The sequence below is a fragment of the Perna viridis genome, chromosome 8, assembly GCF_037379345.1.
Source record: "Perna viridis isolate PV_CMFRI_1.1 ecotype Kerala chromosome 8, ASM3737934v1, whole genome shotgun sequence".
Taxonomy (NCBI): Eukaryota; Metazoa; Mollusca; class Bivalvia; order Mytilida; family Mytilidae; genus Perna; species Perna viridis.
Window position 1 is genome coordinate 48,688,290 of NC_142452.1, and position 17,109 is coordinate 48,705,398.

At 33.8% G+C, this 17,109-nt stretch overlaps 2 protein-coding genes across 2 annotated transcripts; one reads left to right on the forward strand and one right to left on the reverse strand.

The window, feature by feature from the left end:
* Positions 1 to 6,865: 6,865 nt before the first annotated feature.
* On the reverse strand, positions 6,866 to 7,378 carry LOC148610813 (uncharacterized). Its single transcript, XM_088543241.1, has one exon. The coding sequence runs from the start codon at positions 7,376 to 7,378 to the stop codon at positions 6,866 to 6,868; it is 513 nt and encodes a 170-aa protein (XP_088399367.1).
* A 5,148-nt stretch (positions 7,379 to 12,526) lies between these two features.
* On the forward strand, positions 12,527 to 16,748 carry LOC148610814 (uncharacterized). The gene is made up of 7 exons (XM_088596193.1): positions 12,527 to 12,670; positions 13,352 to 13,478; positions 13,903 to 13,955; positions 14,345 to 14,462; positions 14,885 to 14,940; positions 15,257 to 15,521; positions 15,763 to 16,748. The coding sequence occupies exons 2-7, from the start codon at positions 13,355 to 13,357 to the stop codon at positions 15,894 to 15,896; spliced, it is 750 nt and encodes a 249-aa protein (XP_088452319.1). The 5' UTR covers positions 12,527 to 12,670; positions 13,352 to 13,354; the 3' UTR covers positions 15,897 to 16,748.
* Positions 16,749 to 17,109: the final 361 nt, after the last annotated feature.

Consider the following 17,109-nt stretch of genomic DNA (forward strand, 5'->3'; position numbering starts at 1 on the left):
ATTACTGTGAAAGTACTTTAATTCGTGGATATCAATTTTCATGGATTAGGAAAGATACACAAGTTTGTGAATTCGTTGTTTTGGGGTTTTCAGTATACACATGAATTGAAGTCTCCTTTTCGTTTGGAACCAAATTTCGTAGTCTGGGTCACCCACGAAAACCAAGAAAATTGGTACCACACAACCGAACAATAGTACTTTCACATTACCTGAGACACTGCCTTATAGAGGAGTCGACGCGAGTCATTTTTTTGGGGGGGAGGGAAAGTGAGGGTGGGGGTTAAGAAAATGGCTTTGCTGACTATGAGAACAGTAACCCACAGTCCATACTCCACATTCATACACATACCATATCTTAAATTGTATTGTTTTTGCTTCAAAGGAGAACGACAATTTTTTTTTATTATACTGTCATAATAAACCAATTCTTGTATCTCCGTCTAAAATTATACCAGTACAAATAAAATGATATGACCATAAAGAAAATGACACACAAATGTTTTGGAAAAAAACCTGTAGAATTCAAGAGTTGGTGCAAAAACAGCTTTATCTAAATTTAAACAGACACAAAGCTTCACAAAAGCCTAGTCAAGTATAGTATAGGAGAATCCCATGTCTTGTAACAGTCTTCCCATCTTTTAAAAACTTTTTTCTATCATATTTTGTGACAGAACAACGTGTTCCGAAGTCTTTATCTCAATTTAAATGCAAAGGTTTCAGTGAAACCGGAAACACAAAGTCGATGCAAAATGGGCCAATACGACTTTCCGTGTTGGATGGCCGAAAATTGGAAAAGTTGTAAACCGGGCGTGTTTTCGTTTATGGTTGTATTATCAACTTGTTTCTGTATACTTATGGCAAGAAAAAGCATCAATATCCGGTTTGTACCTTTATTTCCGGGAGCTGAAAAACAGTATAATGTCAACTTCACTTGTATATATGCGATTGAGAGCCAAACCAGTTTCGGAAAATATTCGCCAGTTTCAATAATTAAATACAAATCGAATCATAGCTTTTCCAAGTTAGAGTTGGTCGTAAGTCTGCAGTATTGTGCCCAGATGTTTACGAAAATTTAATTTATCAATATTACCCATAATTCTCGGTTCATAAAAAATTCCAAAACGAAAACAAAACAAAACGAAACGAAAATAATCGCTAAAAGAAAGAATCGAAACGAAACAATTCGATAAAATTAATAAAATCCTTATAAAAACATAATTAAACGATACAAATTGAAACAGAATGAAGCGAAACTAAATTGAATAAGAGAAATCTTTTAAGACGTTTCGCCAATTATAAGAACCATAATGTTTACCAGTGCCGGACAATTCGATCCAAAGACATTTCGAACCATGACAACCAATAATTCCTTAGGCAAAAAAAATGTCTGTTTCGGGTTTCCCGACCGACCCTAATTTTTTCTCCCGACTCTAATACATTTTTTCTCCAAAATTGACAAATTCGATAATTTTCGCCAATTTCCGGCGTAATACGGATCATTTCCGGTAAAACCGAAAGTACGTTAAAAACCAGGTCACAAAAGCGTTTGAATAGGAGACTTATTTATATTACATAAATACAGTGTACTTATATTTTGTTCAAAATTCCTACAACAAATATATGTATTGTAATAAAAAACATGATTAATAGGTGTGTATGTTAAAAATTAAACTTTCTACTTAAAACCAAACACTTTTATGACTTAAACATGATGCTATTTTACAAATATAGGCTCAATTTTAGTCGAGAAAAAAATAAAATGAAAATGCCGACCGACCTACCCTATTTTTTGGAGGAATATAACCCTAAACAGACATTTTTTTGGCCTTATGAATGCCGGACATTTTCGGCCAATTGATATATCAGACCATGACAATTAGTATTATGCTTTAGGACATATATCATTACAATACTAACTATATTTGAAGGTTATAAGTATAATATATCAAATAAGAGCTGACAAAAATTATCAAAGTTGTTTTTAATTGATGTTTCTACGGGAGCGTTAAAAGGTTTCACCTTCATCATACATTTAATATTTATACGGACTAGGGCAACATGACACCCATTTTTCATTCCGATCTAAGCAAATTACTGGCTAGGGGCTGATTTTCACGTATTAAATTTGTTTGATAATTGCATTTTAAGAATGGAATAAAATGGTTGAGGTATATTTGTCTTATACTTTTAATGAAGTGGTACCTCCGTTTCTTCTATGGGGTTCCGGGGATTAAAAGTCTTTTTAGATTTTTGTTGTTAATTTCGTTAAATCTGTGCAAAAAATGTGCTAATGGGGTCTGGAACACCCTTTTTAGCCCTTTTTTTCAAAATATCTGCATCCATCTTACCTATTTTAAATCGTGAAAAAAGAAGAATCCAGAGGAGGATACTCTTTTATAAATAATCACCAGATCTTGCAAAATATTTTCATATGGAGTAATCAAGGGAACCAGTGTTATAGCAGTAATCAAAAGAATGTAATCCAGGGACGAAGACCAGATATGGAAAACAGACATACACAAAGTAACTAAAATCATACATACAAAGAAAAACTGCGATCACCAAAAATGAAAATTCATGAGCTAATTAACCACGTGACCAGTCGACCAATACCCGACAATTCAAATACCATATGTTTTTTTTTTTTTTTCAGATACCAGTAATTTACGGAATATTTGGGCCATTACGTTATCATTCAGTTGTTTAGTGATTTGATCTGGAATAAAGCTATTTTCAAATGTCGAGTGAACTCTTTTGACAGAGCGCACAAGGTAGGTGAGTAAAAAGAGAAAAGAAATGTACTTTGAAGATTAATTTCAACACCTGGATTCGTGCAAAACATTGCGTCTTAGAAAATCATTAAAACACGAAAGTCGCCATTTGTTAGAGAGCCTGAATCGCTCACCTGGTTAACCATTTGTTTATTTGAAAAAACTTGAGGATTTAGACAGGCTAAGTTAAAATTAACTAAAATTATTCATAGCATTTTCATGACCTGAACCAGAACTTTGCTAAAGGCAACAATTTTTTATTTTTTTTCAAAAACCTGTCTTATGACCCCTTAGTTCCATTTTAGTATAGGCAGCCATATCTATTCACCGATTAAAAATCACAAGTCATTTTGAGCACAATACACTAAAGAACTATTATGCGTATTTTCATTCAATGATCTTAAATGGCTTTAGAGAAGATTTTAAAAGTTGTACATGTGAAAAAAAAACAACAAAAAAACTGTTTCAAGGGTCGTAACTCCTACATTAGTAAATGAATGGTTTTGAAAACTTCGGCATAGGTCCGTTTCATGATGCTGAACAATATTACCCTGCCACAAATTTGCTGAAGGCAACGGTTTTTTTCAGTTATTTGCAAAAAACTGCCATCTGACCCCTATGTTCTATTTTTAGTAATGGCGGCCATGTTTTTTCATGAATCAACAATCCTAACAGTTATTTTGTGTGGGATACCATAAGAAACATAAATGCGAACTTTCATTGAATTCTGTGCAATGGATTTTGAGAAGAAGATTTTCAAAGTTGCACATAAGAAAAATGCAATAAAAACTGTTTCAGGGGCCGTAACTTTTACATCAGTTGACCAATCAGCCAGCACTCCACAGTATTGTAGAACTGCCTAATTTTGGTCTTGTAATCTGATGCTTTGTAACATTTATCACTTTAAAAAATTGTCAAGCATCTGTAAATCTATATATCTAGAAATAGCTCAAGCCAAGGCCTTCAGGATGCAGTAAAAATTTTCTGGAAAAAAATTACCCACAGCATAAAGGGTTACCATAGAAACCATGCAAAAATATGCGAAAATTTGCAAAAAAGTTCATAAAATCAGGTTTAAAAATATCAAATTTCCCGCAAAATATCTGAAATTTTTATTTCAATCCCTGAAACTGTTCAAACTTTTCCCTTCAAAAACCCCTTCCTCATATGGGCATCGCTGGTTAGATTTTGAGCTATTTCACTTTGTAATCCACTTATTAAATTTAGCATGGTAAAAAATTGACCGAAAATGGAAATGGATTGGTCATACTTTAAGGAAGAACAATAAAAACACTACAAAGCAAGCTTTAGATTGGAATCCCCAAGGGCAAAGAAAAAGAGGAAGACCAAAGAACACCTGGAGGAGGGGTTTGAACTCTGAACTGAAGAGAGTAGGACTAACGTGGAAGAATTGTAACACCATCGCCCAAAACCGAAGCGAATGGAGAGAAACTGTAGTCGCCCTATGTCCACCCATGGACGAAATGGAATAAATCAAAATCAAATCAAAAAATTGACATACTTTCACTTTCACAATGAAGTCAAATTGTCATTGAAAAAAAGCCCCTTCAACATTGAAAATATATAAAACATTGCAAAATACTTTTAAAAGTCCCCTTTTTTCAGAAAATGTTTTATCAACAATAGATTCTTCATTTTTAATCACTATAGCAACCACCGGTTTCCATTTATGTCATTTTTCATCCCTAGCCAAAAGTGCGAAACTAAACTAAACTGTGGAGTGCTGGCTCATTTTGAAAATTTTGGAATAGGTCCATCTCATGATGCTGAAGGCAACGGTTTTTTGAGTTATATGCAAAAAAAACTGCCATCTGACCCCTATGTTCTATTTTTAGTAACAGCGGCCATGTTTTTTCATGGATCAAAAATCCCAACTGCCATTTTGTGCAGAACACCCTAAGGAACCATCATGCCAAGTTTAAAACATGTCAGTCCAGTAGTTTCAGTGGAGAAGATTTTTTAAAATGTGTCCACGATGACGACGACAGACACCAAGTGATGGCATAACGCCATGGCATAAGCTCACTTGGCCTCCGACCAGGTGAGCTAAAAAGTATGTGCTCCCGCTCAGAGATTTCATTTTCTATCGGAACCACTTATTGTTTGTCCATAATTTTGGGTTGCCAAAACATTCAGTTAGATGGTCCTGCCAACGTTTTCACCCAGATAGCATAAACAATCATATATGCTGAGTTAATACTGAAATTTTGACGCCATTTGGAATCAACTATGAAATGTATGGAAATATGCAAATTAGCTACAGTGCTGTGCCATAATTTACCGGCAAAAATCCAAGATGGCACCGGTGAAGCGTAAAAAACGTTGCATAAATAAAACATCATTAAATGTGTTTAAATGTACTTACTTTTATTCAATACTTTGTCATTTCGCCCTTCACTTCCAACACTTTCCGTAAACGCTTTGGAATTGAATGATACAGTCCCTGAATATAGTCCACAATGACTGAGATGTTCCCAGATGTCACGGATCACGGCTGACAGTTCGGCGGCTGTGTTGAAAACTTAATGATTCATCTCTCTGCTGCAACTGAATTTTCCATTCGAGCCATACATTTTTGATGACATTTAGGTCTGGTGATCGTGCATGCCATTCCATTGAATTTATATTGTTTTCCTGTAGTTTTTGACATCCTGGGCCCGATGTATGGGGGTATTGTCGTCTTGAAACACACAATCCTGCTCCGGGAAATGCCGAGCAATCACTAGCCATAAGTTGTCCTCGAGTATCTCGATGTACATTGTATTTATGTCTATTTATAGTACCATTTACTGTTGTAACAGTTCCAACACCATGGTAAGTAGTCTAGTCCCAGATGATGACAGAAAGTTTCCTCTGGGTCGGTGAACATACACAATCTTCGGACTCTGCCTCATCCTTTCTCCGCCAAATATAAATATGGTTATTGGTGCCAATCTCCACCTAACTTTCGTCCAAAAATATAACTTTGTCCCACTGACCACGAACACGCCAATGAAGCTTTTCTCGGGCAAATCTCATGCGTTTTTTTCTGTTCACCTGTCGTATCTTCTTAACAACTCTCCGATGATATCCTTCTTGGTACTAAGCACGCTGAACTGTCCTTTTAGATACTTGATCAGCTCTATGTTCATTGAATTTTAGGGTAGCATCCTTTCATTGGTCTAATAATCACTCCGAACTTGCCGAACGAGCACCCTTTTGTCCCTTGCATCACGCCAACTACGGCGACCTGTTTGTGGTTTGTTTTCTGTTGACCCCCTGCGCCGAAAACGAACAATAACATCTGAGACAGTTCCCCTGGGAATACACAATGTGTCAGCAATCTGTTGCAGTTTGTGTCCACTCTTACGCATTTCTACAATCGCTTTTTTAATGTCATCTGACAACTGTTTTACGTTTTCCAGCCATTTTTGGAAACATCAACTTTCACTGACGTACACTCAGGTGCCAAAAGTATGTCAACTTTTTTTCAATATGGCGTTATTGTAAACAACAAACGTCACAATAAAAATTAAAAATCATACCTTTATTTATGACATAAAACTTCAATATTTTGTAATAAATCCTTTAGACATTAACACTTGTCGGCAACGTTTCGGCAATGTTCCGTATAGGCTCTGCAGGTATGTTACACTGATCTTATTCCAGGCCTTCCGAAGTTCGCGTTTTAGGTCCTCCGTGTCTTTAATGTGAAAAATGTTTCTTTTTATGTGATTTTTCAAGACCAGCCAAACATTCTCAATCGGATTTAAGTCCGGGCTCTGTGGTGGCCAGAAAAACGGTTGAATTCCATTTCGCTGCTTCCAAGCTTCGGTTTCTCGGGACCTGTGCACGGGACAGTTATCATCCATAAACTGAAAGTCATTATTCGGAAAGTGTTTAATGATAACAGGCCATAAAAAGTCATCTAAAGTCTTGATATATTTCTCCGAATTCATATTTCCGTCAACGAATGCAAGCAGTCCTCGTCCGAAGTAAGTAATAGTACCCCAAACCATAAGCTTCAGACTACGAGTCGGGCCCTGATTCAGATATCCAAGACAATAACCCCGCCATTTTTCGTTTTGTTTTCTTCATACCTTCACTTTACCATCCGGTTTTATAACAATAGTCATCTCATCACTGAAAATAACTCTCTTCCACTTACGGTTAGCTGTCCAATGTAGTTTTCCACGACAGAATTGTAGGCGTTTCTTCCTGTTAACCTCGCGTACTCCAAGTTTTTTCGCTACTGTCCTCCTATTATACCCAAGCCTCTTCAATTCACGTTCAACTGTTCTACGAGACAGTTTCACAGGTGTATCACTATTAAGTTCCGCTGTTATGTCGTTCAAAGTTTTCCGGCGGCCTTTCTTTACAATCCTTGTCAATGCGTTTTCTCCGCGAACTGTCAAAAGTTTGGGATGTCCTTTCCTTGGTGCGTTTTCGTTGTTTCCACGTTCTCTATACCTCTTCAAAACTTTGGAAACTGTAGACTTATGTATCTCCAAGATTTCTGCCACTTTAGACGACTTAAGTCCACTCCTAACCATAGATAGAATGGTTTCTTTGGTTTGAACATCAAGATCTTTACCTCTCTTCCCCATGTTTACAAACACGCGAATAATGACGTAACAAAGAAAATGACGTCATTTTTGACCCAGTCACCGTAAAAGTTACTTATTTTACTATTTTTAAACCAACAATTACAAAGTTGACATGCATTGACATTGTCACTATCGGTATCGGAAAAATTAAAAGGGGGCGTGGCCGGACTAGCGTACATGTGAAAGTTGACAAACTTTTGGCACCTGAGTGTAGCAGACGAAACACTAATTTCCGGTTTAATTTATAAAAATAGAAGTAATTAAAGACATTGTCATAAATTGGTTTCTAAAATTAAAGACGGAAGAAGGTCAGGGTTAGATAATTTATTGCTGATCACGCTTGACTGGCGCCATATAAGGCATATTTGTTTTTGCCGGTAAATTACGGCGCAGTACTGTACAGGTAAACGGAAAAAAGTCACAGGGAAAAAAAGTCACATGAAAAAAATCACAGGAAATAAAGTCACAATAATATTAGTACTCTGACTTGGTATGATTTACTCGAAACTTTTGCTGTGAACATAGATTTACTTCTGGCATAAAATGTGGGTTAAACACTGATTTATTGTGACATATTTGACATATTTTCTTGCTTGTTTTAATGATTAATTGTTAGTTTATATGTCATGTTTTATTGTCTTTAAATAATCAATTTATTGAGGGATTACAATAATCCAAAGCATATACAAACAAACAAACATACAAATACAATATACATGTGATATGATTATATGAGTTTGACAATTAATAATAAAAGATGACAGTTAACATATTTCTTTCCTATTAAATAAAGTATCTTGAAAAGGTATACCCATGAAAAAAAGGTGAACAAATATGTCATAGATTGAATAAAATTAGAAATAGAAGTATTAAGATGATAATTCAGATTTGAATACGATACTTCTTTTCATGTATTGTGACTTTTTATCCGTGACTTTTTTTTCCTGTGACTTTATCCTTGACTTTTTTCCTGTGACTTTTTTCCTACATTCACTGTACATGGTCGTAATTTCTTCGTATGTATCAGCGACACATATATACACACGGGATGTCAGATTTTATACTGAACTATTCTCGTAAGACATTCTGGTAAATATTGTTGCATCTTGCTTCGATGAAGAAATTTATGGCAAGCCAAAGTGGACATAAATCAATGTTTTGTAATATTAGAAAATTAATTTTTAATATTACAAAATCATTTTTTTGATATTTTTTAATATAAGAAATTGATTTTCTGATATTAGAAAATGAATTTGTAATATTAGAAAATGAATTTAAAATATTAGAAAATGAATTTGAAATATTAAAAAATCACTTTGCAATTTTGCAAAATCAGTCACATTTTTTTAATATTACAAAATGATTTTCTAATATTAAAAAATCGTAACTGAATAGGACAAATCCATTTTCTGATATCAGAAAATCAATTTCTTATATAAAAAAATCGTTTTTTTAATGTTAGAAATTCAATGGAATTTTTAATATTTAAAAAAGTGTTTTGTTATATTAGAAATCTAATTTGTAATATTAGAAAATGAATTTGTAATATTAAAAAATCATTTTTTAATATCAGAAAACACTTGTTTTCTAATATTACATATTCATTTTCTAATATTAAAAATTCCTGATTTAATAATGTTATAAAATATCACACATTTTGTAATATTACAAATTGAATTTGTAAGATTAAAAAATGAATTTGTAATATTAGAAAATCACTTTAAAATATTGCAAAATCAGTCACAATTTTTAATATTACAACATGATTTTCTAATGTTAAAAAATCGTAATTGAATACGACAAATCCATTTTCTAATATTAGAAAAATCAATTTTTAATATTAAAAAATAGTTTTTTAATATTAGAAATTCAATTGAATTTTTAACATTAAAAATGATTTTTTAATACTAATACAGTGTTTTATGATATAAAAAATCTAATATTAGAAAATGAATTTGTAATATTAAAAAATCATTTTTTAATATTAGAAAATGCTCATTTTGTCCTCTTTGGCTTGCCATAGAAATTACACATCTTAAATCAAAGTACTCAGGTATCGAATCAATTTATATCGATCGTTTGAATTTTGACGCCGCAAACAATTGTGAAATTGTAAAAATTGAGCCGAATAAAAAGGAAATTCAAATGTATCTAAGCATAAGCATTCTGTTGTAAATGTTTTATATTGAACTCTGATTTATTCTTAAAATTCACCATTCTGATTACGAAGGCCATTACAAAAGCACACACCGAAGTCATGATGTATCGTAGCAGTTCGCGTATTATCAAAGTTCGATGTCGATTTACATGGAGCACCTATAGAGGATGAATGGAAACAAAGCAAAGTTTCATTTTTATTTGTCATCTCCGGGATTCCGATGTCACATGGTGGTAACCGTAATAAAAATACAAGGTACAGTGAGTGATACATCGGGATGGTTTCGAGGGTTCTGCTACCCTGTTGTATAACATTTGGCCCAAAAACGAGTGGAAAATGATAGCATGGAACCCGTCTCTCTATGTAATTTTATTTTCTTGATCGGACCCACTTCCCCCTTCTTTGTAAATATTTGGATCCGCCGGGGCCTGCATGGAATATACGAGGACAGCTTCAGCATTCCACTTTATATTTCATTTCTACTAAGGGGTTTGTTATCGTACTTGACTATCCTGTCAGGTCTCGCACGGACGGTATTTTATTTCTATGATAGATGAATATGTATAGCCTCGCCTGGTTTTCATTTCTAGCTAAACATTAAATAGTTTAACATTCGTCTAAAATAAACAGACAACTTGAATATCAAAGTACTCATGTTCTGCATCAATTTATATCGATCGTTTGAATTTTGACTCCTCAGAAAATCGTCAAATTTCGTATAAAAGGAAAATTCGGGGAACGAATTCAAACGTATGTTAACACAAGCTTATTGTTGTAAATGGTTAATGTCACATTGAATTATTGGATTTATTTTTAAATTAATCATTCTGATTACGAAGGCCATTAAAATAAACCGCACACACCCAAATTCGCGATGCATCGTTGCAGTCCACCAGTTCGCGTTATATTAAGGTTTGATGTCGGTTTACATGAAATACCTTGATAAATGAACACAAACTCTTCGACATATTGCATATTGTAATCGAACTACAAGACGTAATACTACTATTTCATGCCCCCCTTACTTTCTATGTTAAATTCAGCTATTTATTAGGCTCAAAGCAAATTTTACATGAGTACAGATAGTGCTGGAAGGTTTCATTATCATGGGCACCCTTTATCTTAATTCTCATAAAAATGTCAACATACCTTTAAGTTATATGCCTTCTAAGAAAGAACCGTAAAGTTAAAGTAGCCAGATGCAGAAATCACTACTTTCGTTTTGAAATTTAGTCACATCAAGGGCATAGAGTTTTTGTCCAGAATTATTTTACCCACACTTAGAAAAGAAACTGTAGTTTTAAGACTACTGCTGATTCACTCAGCTTTCAGATGATACTAAGTTTTATATCTCTACTTAACTATGAGAAAAATGAGATACAACCTTAGGACTACTTCATGTCATTTCGAACTTTTTTCTTATATGTGCAGGCGAATGGTTCCCGAAACAGGGGTATACCTCTAACTACTAGCTGGCCTTTCCCAGTTAATAAATTTTCAAGTCGAAATTCATTTTATCGACCTCAGGGTCGAATCTGTCTGTCAAAGAGTAATCAAGGGAACAAAGATTCTAGCGGAAATCAAACGAATGCTATCCAAGGACAAATACCAGAAATGGAAAACAGACACACCAAAACGATACATACAAAGTAACAAAAGTAAAAGTGCAACTAGGACTCCACTAAAACAGGGAGCATGGACCAGATGAACCGGTAGGGTAAGCGTCCACTGCTTTTCTAGAGACAACCGATGATGTAACTATAATAAAAAATACACCATATAATGGGTAATACATCAGGATAGTTTTGGGGCTTATACGACCCTTTTGTTAAAAGATTGGCAAAAAAGAGCGGCACATAATAGCCTGGAACAGGACGTGTATTCCCTGCCTGGAACCTCTTTCTTTATACAAGTTTCTTGATCGGAACCACTGCCACATTTTTGTAAATACTTCGTGTATGGATCCGCCAGAGCCTGCATGAAATATCTGAAAACAGTTCTTCCAATTGGAAATACCTCTTTATATTTCATTTCTATGAGCGATGACTATTTATAATCTCGCAGGGTTTTCATTTCTAGTTAAACATCAAAAGCTTTGTTATGCGTCTACAGGGATTTATATAGTTAACACCTTGGCGTCTTTAACTAAGAATAAAGCATTTATAGGCAATTTGAATATATCGACAGTGAGCGATTGGTTTATTCTGATAAACGCATAGAAATAAACAGGTACTGATAAGAGGTTAAATGTCAACTACTTTTAATTGAATCATTGTCAATTCAACCAAATTAAATTAGCATATTTATTTCGCAGTAAAAGTTGTTTATTCCGTTTGTTTATTGGCGTAAATAGCATCGAATTAATTATGATGTATTAGAAATACCTATAAAGTGTACCTAACTATCTGCATTTGAACCTTAACGAGGTAAGCCAATGGGACTATTTTCCTGCGGTATTGCAAGATAATTGCAGATGCTATCAAGCTTTACAAATCTAAAGGCTCTGGCGACTGCTATATCAATTCTGATCTTCGATCTAAATTGATAATAAAGACGGTCAACGACTGGTTGCATAGAAACCAACAGGTATTGATAAGAGGTTAGAAGTCAACTATGGTTTAATTGGATCGTTGTTAATACAAATGTACAGTCCTAAATAATCAGCATATTTAGTTCACAGTAAAAGTTGTTAATTGGCGTAAATAACGTAGAATTGAATTTGATACATTTGAAATACCTGTAAAATGGACCTAACTATCTGTATATGAACCTAAATGGGGTATGCCAATGTGACTATTTTACTGCAGTAGTGTAAGATAATTGCAGATGCTGTCAGGTTTTACAAACCTAAAGGCTCTGGCGAATGCTATATCAATTCTGATCTTCGATCTAAATTGATAAAAATACATTTTAATTTTCGATATAAATGACTAACATGACTACGTATACGCTGTAAGCGGAGAACCAGAAACGTTAGTCTGGCGTTTGTGTCGTGCAAATCGTGCCGAACGTCACATGACAACGTCTTCATAGGATCTCGTCGTCGAGTATAGACGCATTTTACAGAGCTTTTACAAATTAGAACTTTTTTCTGATTAACGACAAGTTCGGTGCATATTAAGAGTAATAACGCGGTAAGTTATTTATTCTTAAAGCTTAAGAGGGGCTTACAAATATTAGTTAATTATGATTAAAATTCATATTTCACAATCTATTCTAGATTTTAGACCCAGAGAGTCCTTTTGTCAGAATTAATTTTTATTCGAATTTCGGAGAACAAAATACGCCGAATGTTCTGAAATGTTGACAAAGCAGAAAAAAAAAACATATCAAATTAATAATTTTCGATGTTTATGACAAACGTTTAAAAACCTAGTCACTGCAATACGCTGTAAGCGGAGAACTGGAAACGTTAGTCTGGCGTTTGTGTCGTGCAAATCGTACCGAACGTCACGTGGCAAAGTCTTCATAGGATCTCTGATCGGCTTCGTGTAGAGACGCATTTTACACAACCATTACAAATTAGAACTTTTTTATTGTTTAACGACAAATTCGGTGCTTATTTAGAGTAATAACGTGGTAAGTTATTTATTCTTTAAGCTTAAGGCAGGGACGTACAAATATAAGGGAAACATGACTAAAACAGTGGCGGATCCAGAAAGGGGGTGCAAGGGGTTGGCTCCATCTTTTTATTGGAAAATTGTGCGTAAAATTGACATAAACTGACAAATAATGTTCAGAAATGTTGACAAAACAGAAAATTACAGACGGTACAACCAAATAACCAATACTTTCATATTGTATTTGTCTTTCAGAATATGGGTGCTAAGAAAATCAGTGTTGTTGCAGCTGAGACTATGGCGCCCCCTGCTGGAGACTGCATTACGTCCGTTGAGGATATTAACCTACCAAAACAAAGAAAGATAAGCAAAGAGCAACTTGGTAAGAAAATTGTATTAAATTTAGATGTGTTATTTGAGAAAAACGTCTTTTATTTTGTATAAGATACTGGAACTAGGAAGGTCGGCAATTATATCTGGATTATAAGTTGAAAATTTAGAATACCTTAAGTTCCAGTAATGATGCATGTTACTGCAATGGTGCGAATTTATAAAAATGCAAGTTTCCTGAAAACCTACGAGATCAAGTTTTTCGTAAAGGTCCATTTCTTTGGGCCTATATCAACTCTTGTATATTAACATGTCTGGCAATAGGAGAACCTATCCATTTGTTAGCTGAATCTGCCAATTTATACCAAATCTTTTTTATTCTGTTCTATAGAAATGAAACAGTGTTACTACAAAGTACATTTGTATACGATATTTCCATATTGAAGTTTGACTTGTATTTCGTTATGTATTTGTAGAGGAATTCTTTAGAATCAAAGTTGGACAAGACAGTGCTGCCATCTCGTGGATGGTAGGTATATCATATTGGTAAATGGTAAATATATTCAGATGAACAATATTGACAGTAAACGATACCTACTATACATTACCTTTTTTAAAATATGTTACTTCATTTTTAAAGATAATTTGTTATTTTTGGTTTATGAGTATCATTCAGAGGCGGATCCGGACACTTTGAAAAGGACGGGTGCCAGTCGGGGTTCCTCAGAAAAAAAGGGGGATGCTAGGACATTACCAACCATTTTTGTCAATTTTACACATGAAAATGCCAGATTTTCCAATAAAAAGCAGGCGCGCCGACTCTCTCCCTTTGCACCCCTACATCCGCCACTGCCATTAGCTTTAAAGTGATAAAACCATAAATTCTAAAAAAAATTTAAAAAAAATTACTTTTTGAAGGTCAGTGAAGAAGCCATTAACCCACGTAGTAGCATCGATATCAGAACTGTAGAAGAACAAGCTATTGAGGATGGTACTGATGTTATCGCCATTACATCATACGACGACGAATCATCCGGTATGTACTTTCTGAATAAGATAGAGCAGTGGGGAATCTAGAAATTCTTGAAAGGGATGGGCTAAGTATCCTTATAGGGGACCCGCTCCAGTGATTTCTCAATACGTACAGTAATCAATCAAAATTTTTCGAGCATTCCCTGGTTAATTCACCCATAAAGTATTTGGTTTTCTGCTTGACAATACTCATTAGGTCATAAAGATTATTTACAAAATTATGCTTAAAGCAAAACAAAGATATCTAAGTCATATCAATGGTACTTTCCAAGCCATTTATACTCCCCTACACAAATCTAATTGATAAAACAACATGTATATGAAAGAAATAGTAATAACAACGGACACATGTACGATCTATGGACACATGTACGATCTATCGACTTGTCTTAAGACAATTGAAATAGTATGTACCTTATTTTTCAGAACATTACGAAGAGTTTGAGGACAACGGATTTTTATTTTCGGAAGAAATGCTAAAGGTAACCTTTAATTCAGACAGTAAAAGGAAAATGAATGATACAATTCGAGTTCTAGTTTCAAAAACCCTTTTACATGTATCACTTTCCTTCAGTAAGTCTAAAGTACACTTCAAGGCAGAAATGGAAAAGAATGTTAATTTTGTCAACATTTGATTTATGTAAATCCAGATCTGATTTTTTATCACTGGGCTCTTATTTTCATTCAAAAACTTCTCGTACAGAAATGTTTTTTTTTTTTTGTTTCCTTGTTTCATCTTTTCCAGGAAGACAAACTTTGTAGTCCGAATTGAAATTTTGAAATGACTTTATTACATAGGGACTGTGCAAAAAAGAGAGAAAGAAAATTGAAAAGCTTGAAAAAACGAGACAAAAAGATTTGAAAAAGTTAAAGAAACTACAAGAAAAACGTGAAGAAAAATACAAAAAGATGCAAGTGGAACAGCAACAATCGGAAATAGAAGAAATATGGAAACAATGGCATGATGAGGTTATAGGGGACGTGAAAAAGGCAAGAAAAGAGAAGAAAAGGAAAGAAAAAGAAGTTAAAAAGGAGATGAAGATAAGAGTTAGACAAGAGAAAAGTAAGTTTTTACAGTACTCAGCAATTCTAGAGGCTGGCTGGCAGGCAAACTATTTTCTGACTTGAAGCCATTCTTATAGGAGTAAATATGACAATAAAATATATTTTAACCAAACTCGAAAGCTAAAGTCAATTCTTAATTGGAACGAACTGTATACAGCTACGTATAGCAAATATGTTTTCAATAATCATTTGACATTATTAAATATAAGTAATCCGTATTCTTTTTTTTTGTTTTTCAGAGGAGAAAATCAATCAGAGGAAACAAACGGGAGAAGACGGCTCATGTGACACAACAGGAAAGAGGATAGAAATTCGTTACATTGGATGCAGTGGACTCTTGAGTTGCTTCCCTTGCGTTGGTCGTAGCCAATAAACTTTTTCGTAATTTGAAGAAAAAAAGCATGCAGCTAGGAGCATGCTTCATATACATACCTATTATCTTGGTTGATTTAAGGTTGTGTTTGTTTGTTATGTTGTTTATTTTATTTATTGTGACTTTTGTTGATGTTTTGTTTTCTCTTGTATATCCTGTTAATTTTGTTTGTTTTGTCCTTGTTTACTTTCTTTATCTTGGACTTATTTTTACCCATTCATTATTTGTATTTAGGTTTTTTTTATGTATTTTTCTATAATTCCATATAAGGCACTACATGTACATTTGCATATACAATATATTTCTCTCTTTCTTTTATATACTGTGAAACCGGTCTAAACTGAACCTCTTGAAGACTAAAGAATGTTTTCTGTTGAGGCAGTTCCTAATATCCATGTTTATAATATACTAGTATTTAAACTTATATGAAAAGATTTTTAAAAAGTTGGATTCAGACAGTTTTTGGTCCTAATTTCAGTGTTCAGTTTAGACAGGTTTTGGTTTTAGTTAGTATTTGGTTTAGACAGGGTTTGGTTTAAATTTTAATGTTTGGTTTAGACAGGTTTTGGTTTTAATTACAGTGTTTTGGATTAGACAGGTTTCACTGTACTATTTTTCACAGTTGCTTATTCCTGTCAAGTGAATGTATTTGTGGGTATCAATTTTCACAATTTAAAAAAATTAAAAAGCATTTTATAGTGTTAAAAATCATTTTTTTAATTGAATTTGATTTAGAAGTATTCTTATTTTGTATTGATATAAATTTCACAATATTTTAATTCTAATAATAGTTGAATGAATCATTATTAAATTTCTGCCGTATGAATTAAAAATAAAATATGACAATACCTATTACTGTTATTGTTGCTTACCCATTTCCATACAACTGCATAGCACCCATTTAGAAAAAAAATATGCAAATGATTAAAATATTTGTTTGTGCTATTAAGCTGATTTCTCCTTGTCATCAATCAGTGATGATAGTAAGGCACATATCATCTGAATTGGATTACCTGAGACAGGGGAGTTGTTGGAATTTTTATTATTATTATTTTTTTAATTTAGGGAGGAAAAGTGAGATTTGCGGACATTACCCCACATGGATATATATATAAAGCCTAGCTGGCCAAGTGGTCTAAGGCGCTGGACTTTGTGCCCTAGATGTCACAAAGTCCAGCGCCCTAGATCACGCGGCCAGCTAGGCTATATAAAA

Coding starts and splice junctions, on each gene's coding strand:
- LOC148610813 (XM_088543241.1), bottom strand. CDS start 7,378: ATGGGGAAGAGAGGTAAAGATCTTGATGTTCAAACCAAAGAAACCATT.
- LOC148610814 (XM_088596193.1), top strand. CDS start 13,355: ATGGGTGCTAAGAAAATCAGTGTTGTTGCAGCTGAGACTATGGCGCCC. Junction 14,463..14,884: donor ATACGACGACGAATCATCCG/GTATGTACTTTC, acceptor CTTATTTTTCAG/AACATTACGAAGAGTTTGAG. Junction 14,941..15,256: donor TTTCGGAAGAAATGCTAAAG/GTAACCTTTAAT, acceptor TTTATTACATAG/GGACTGTGCAAAAAAGAGAG.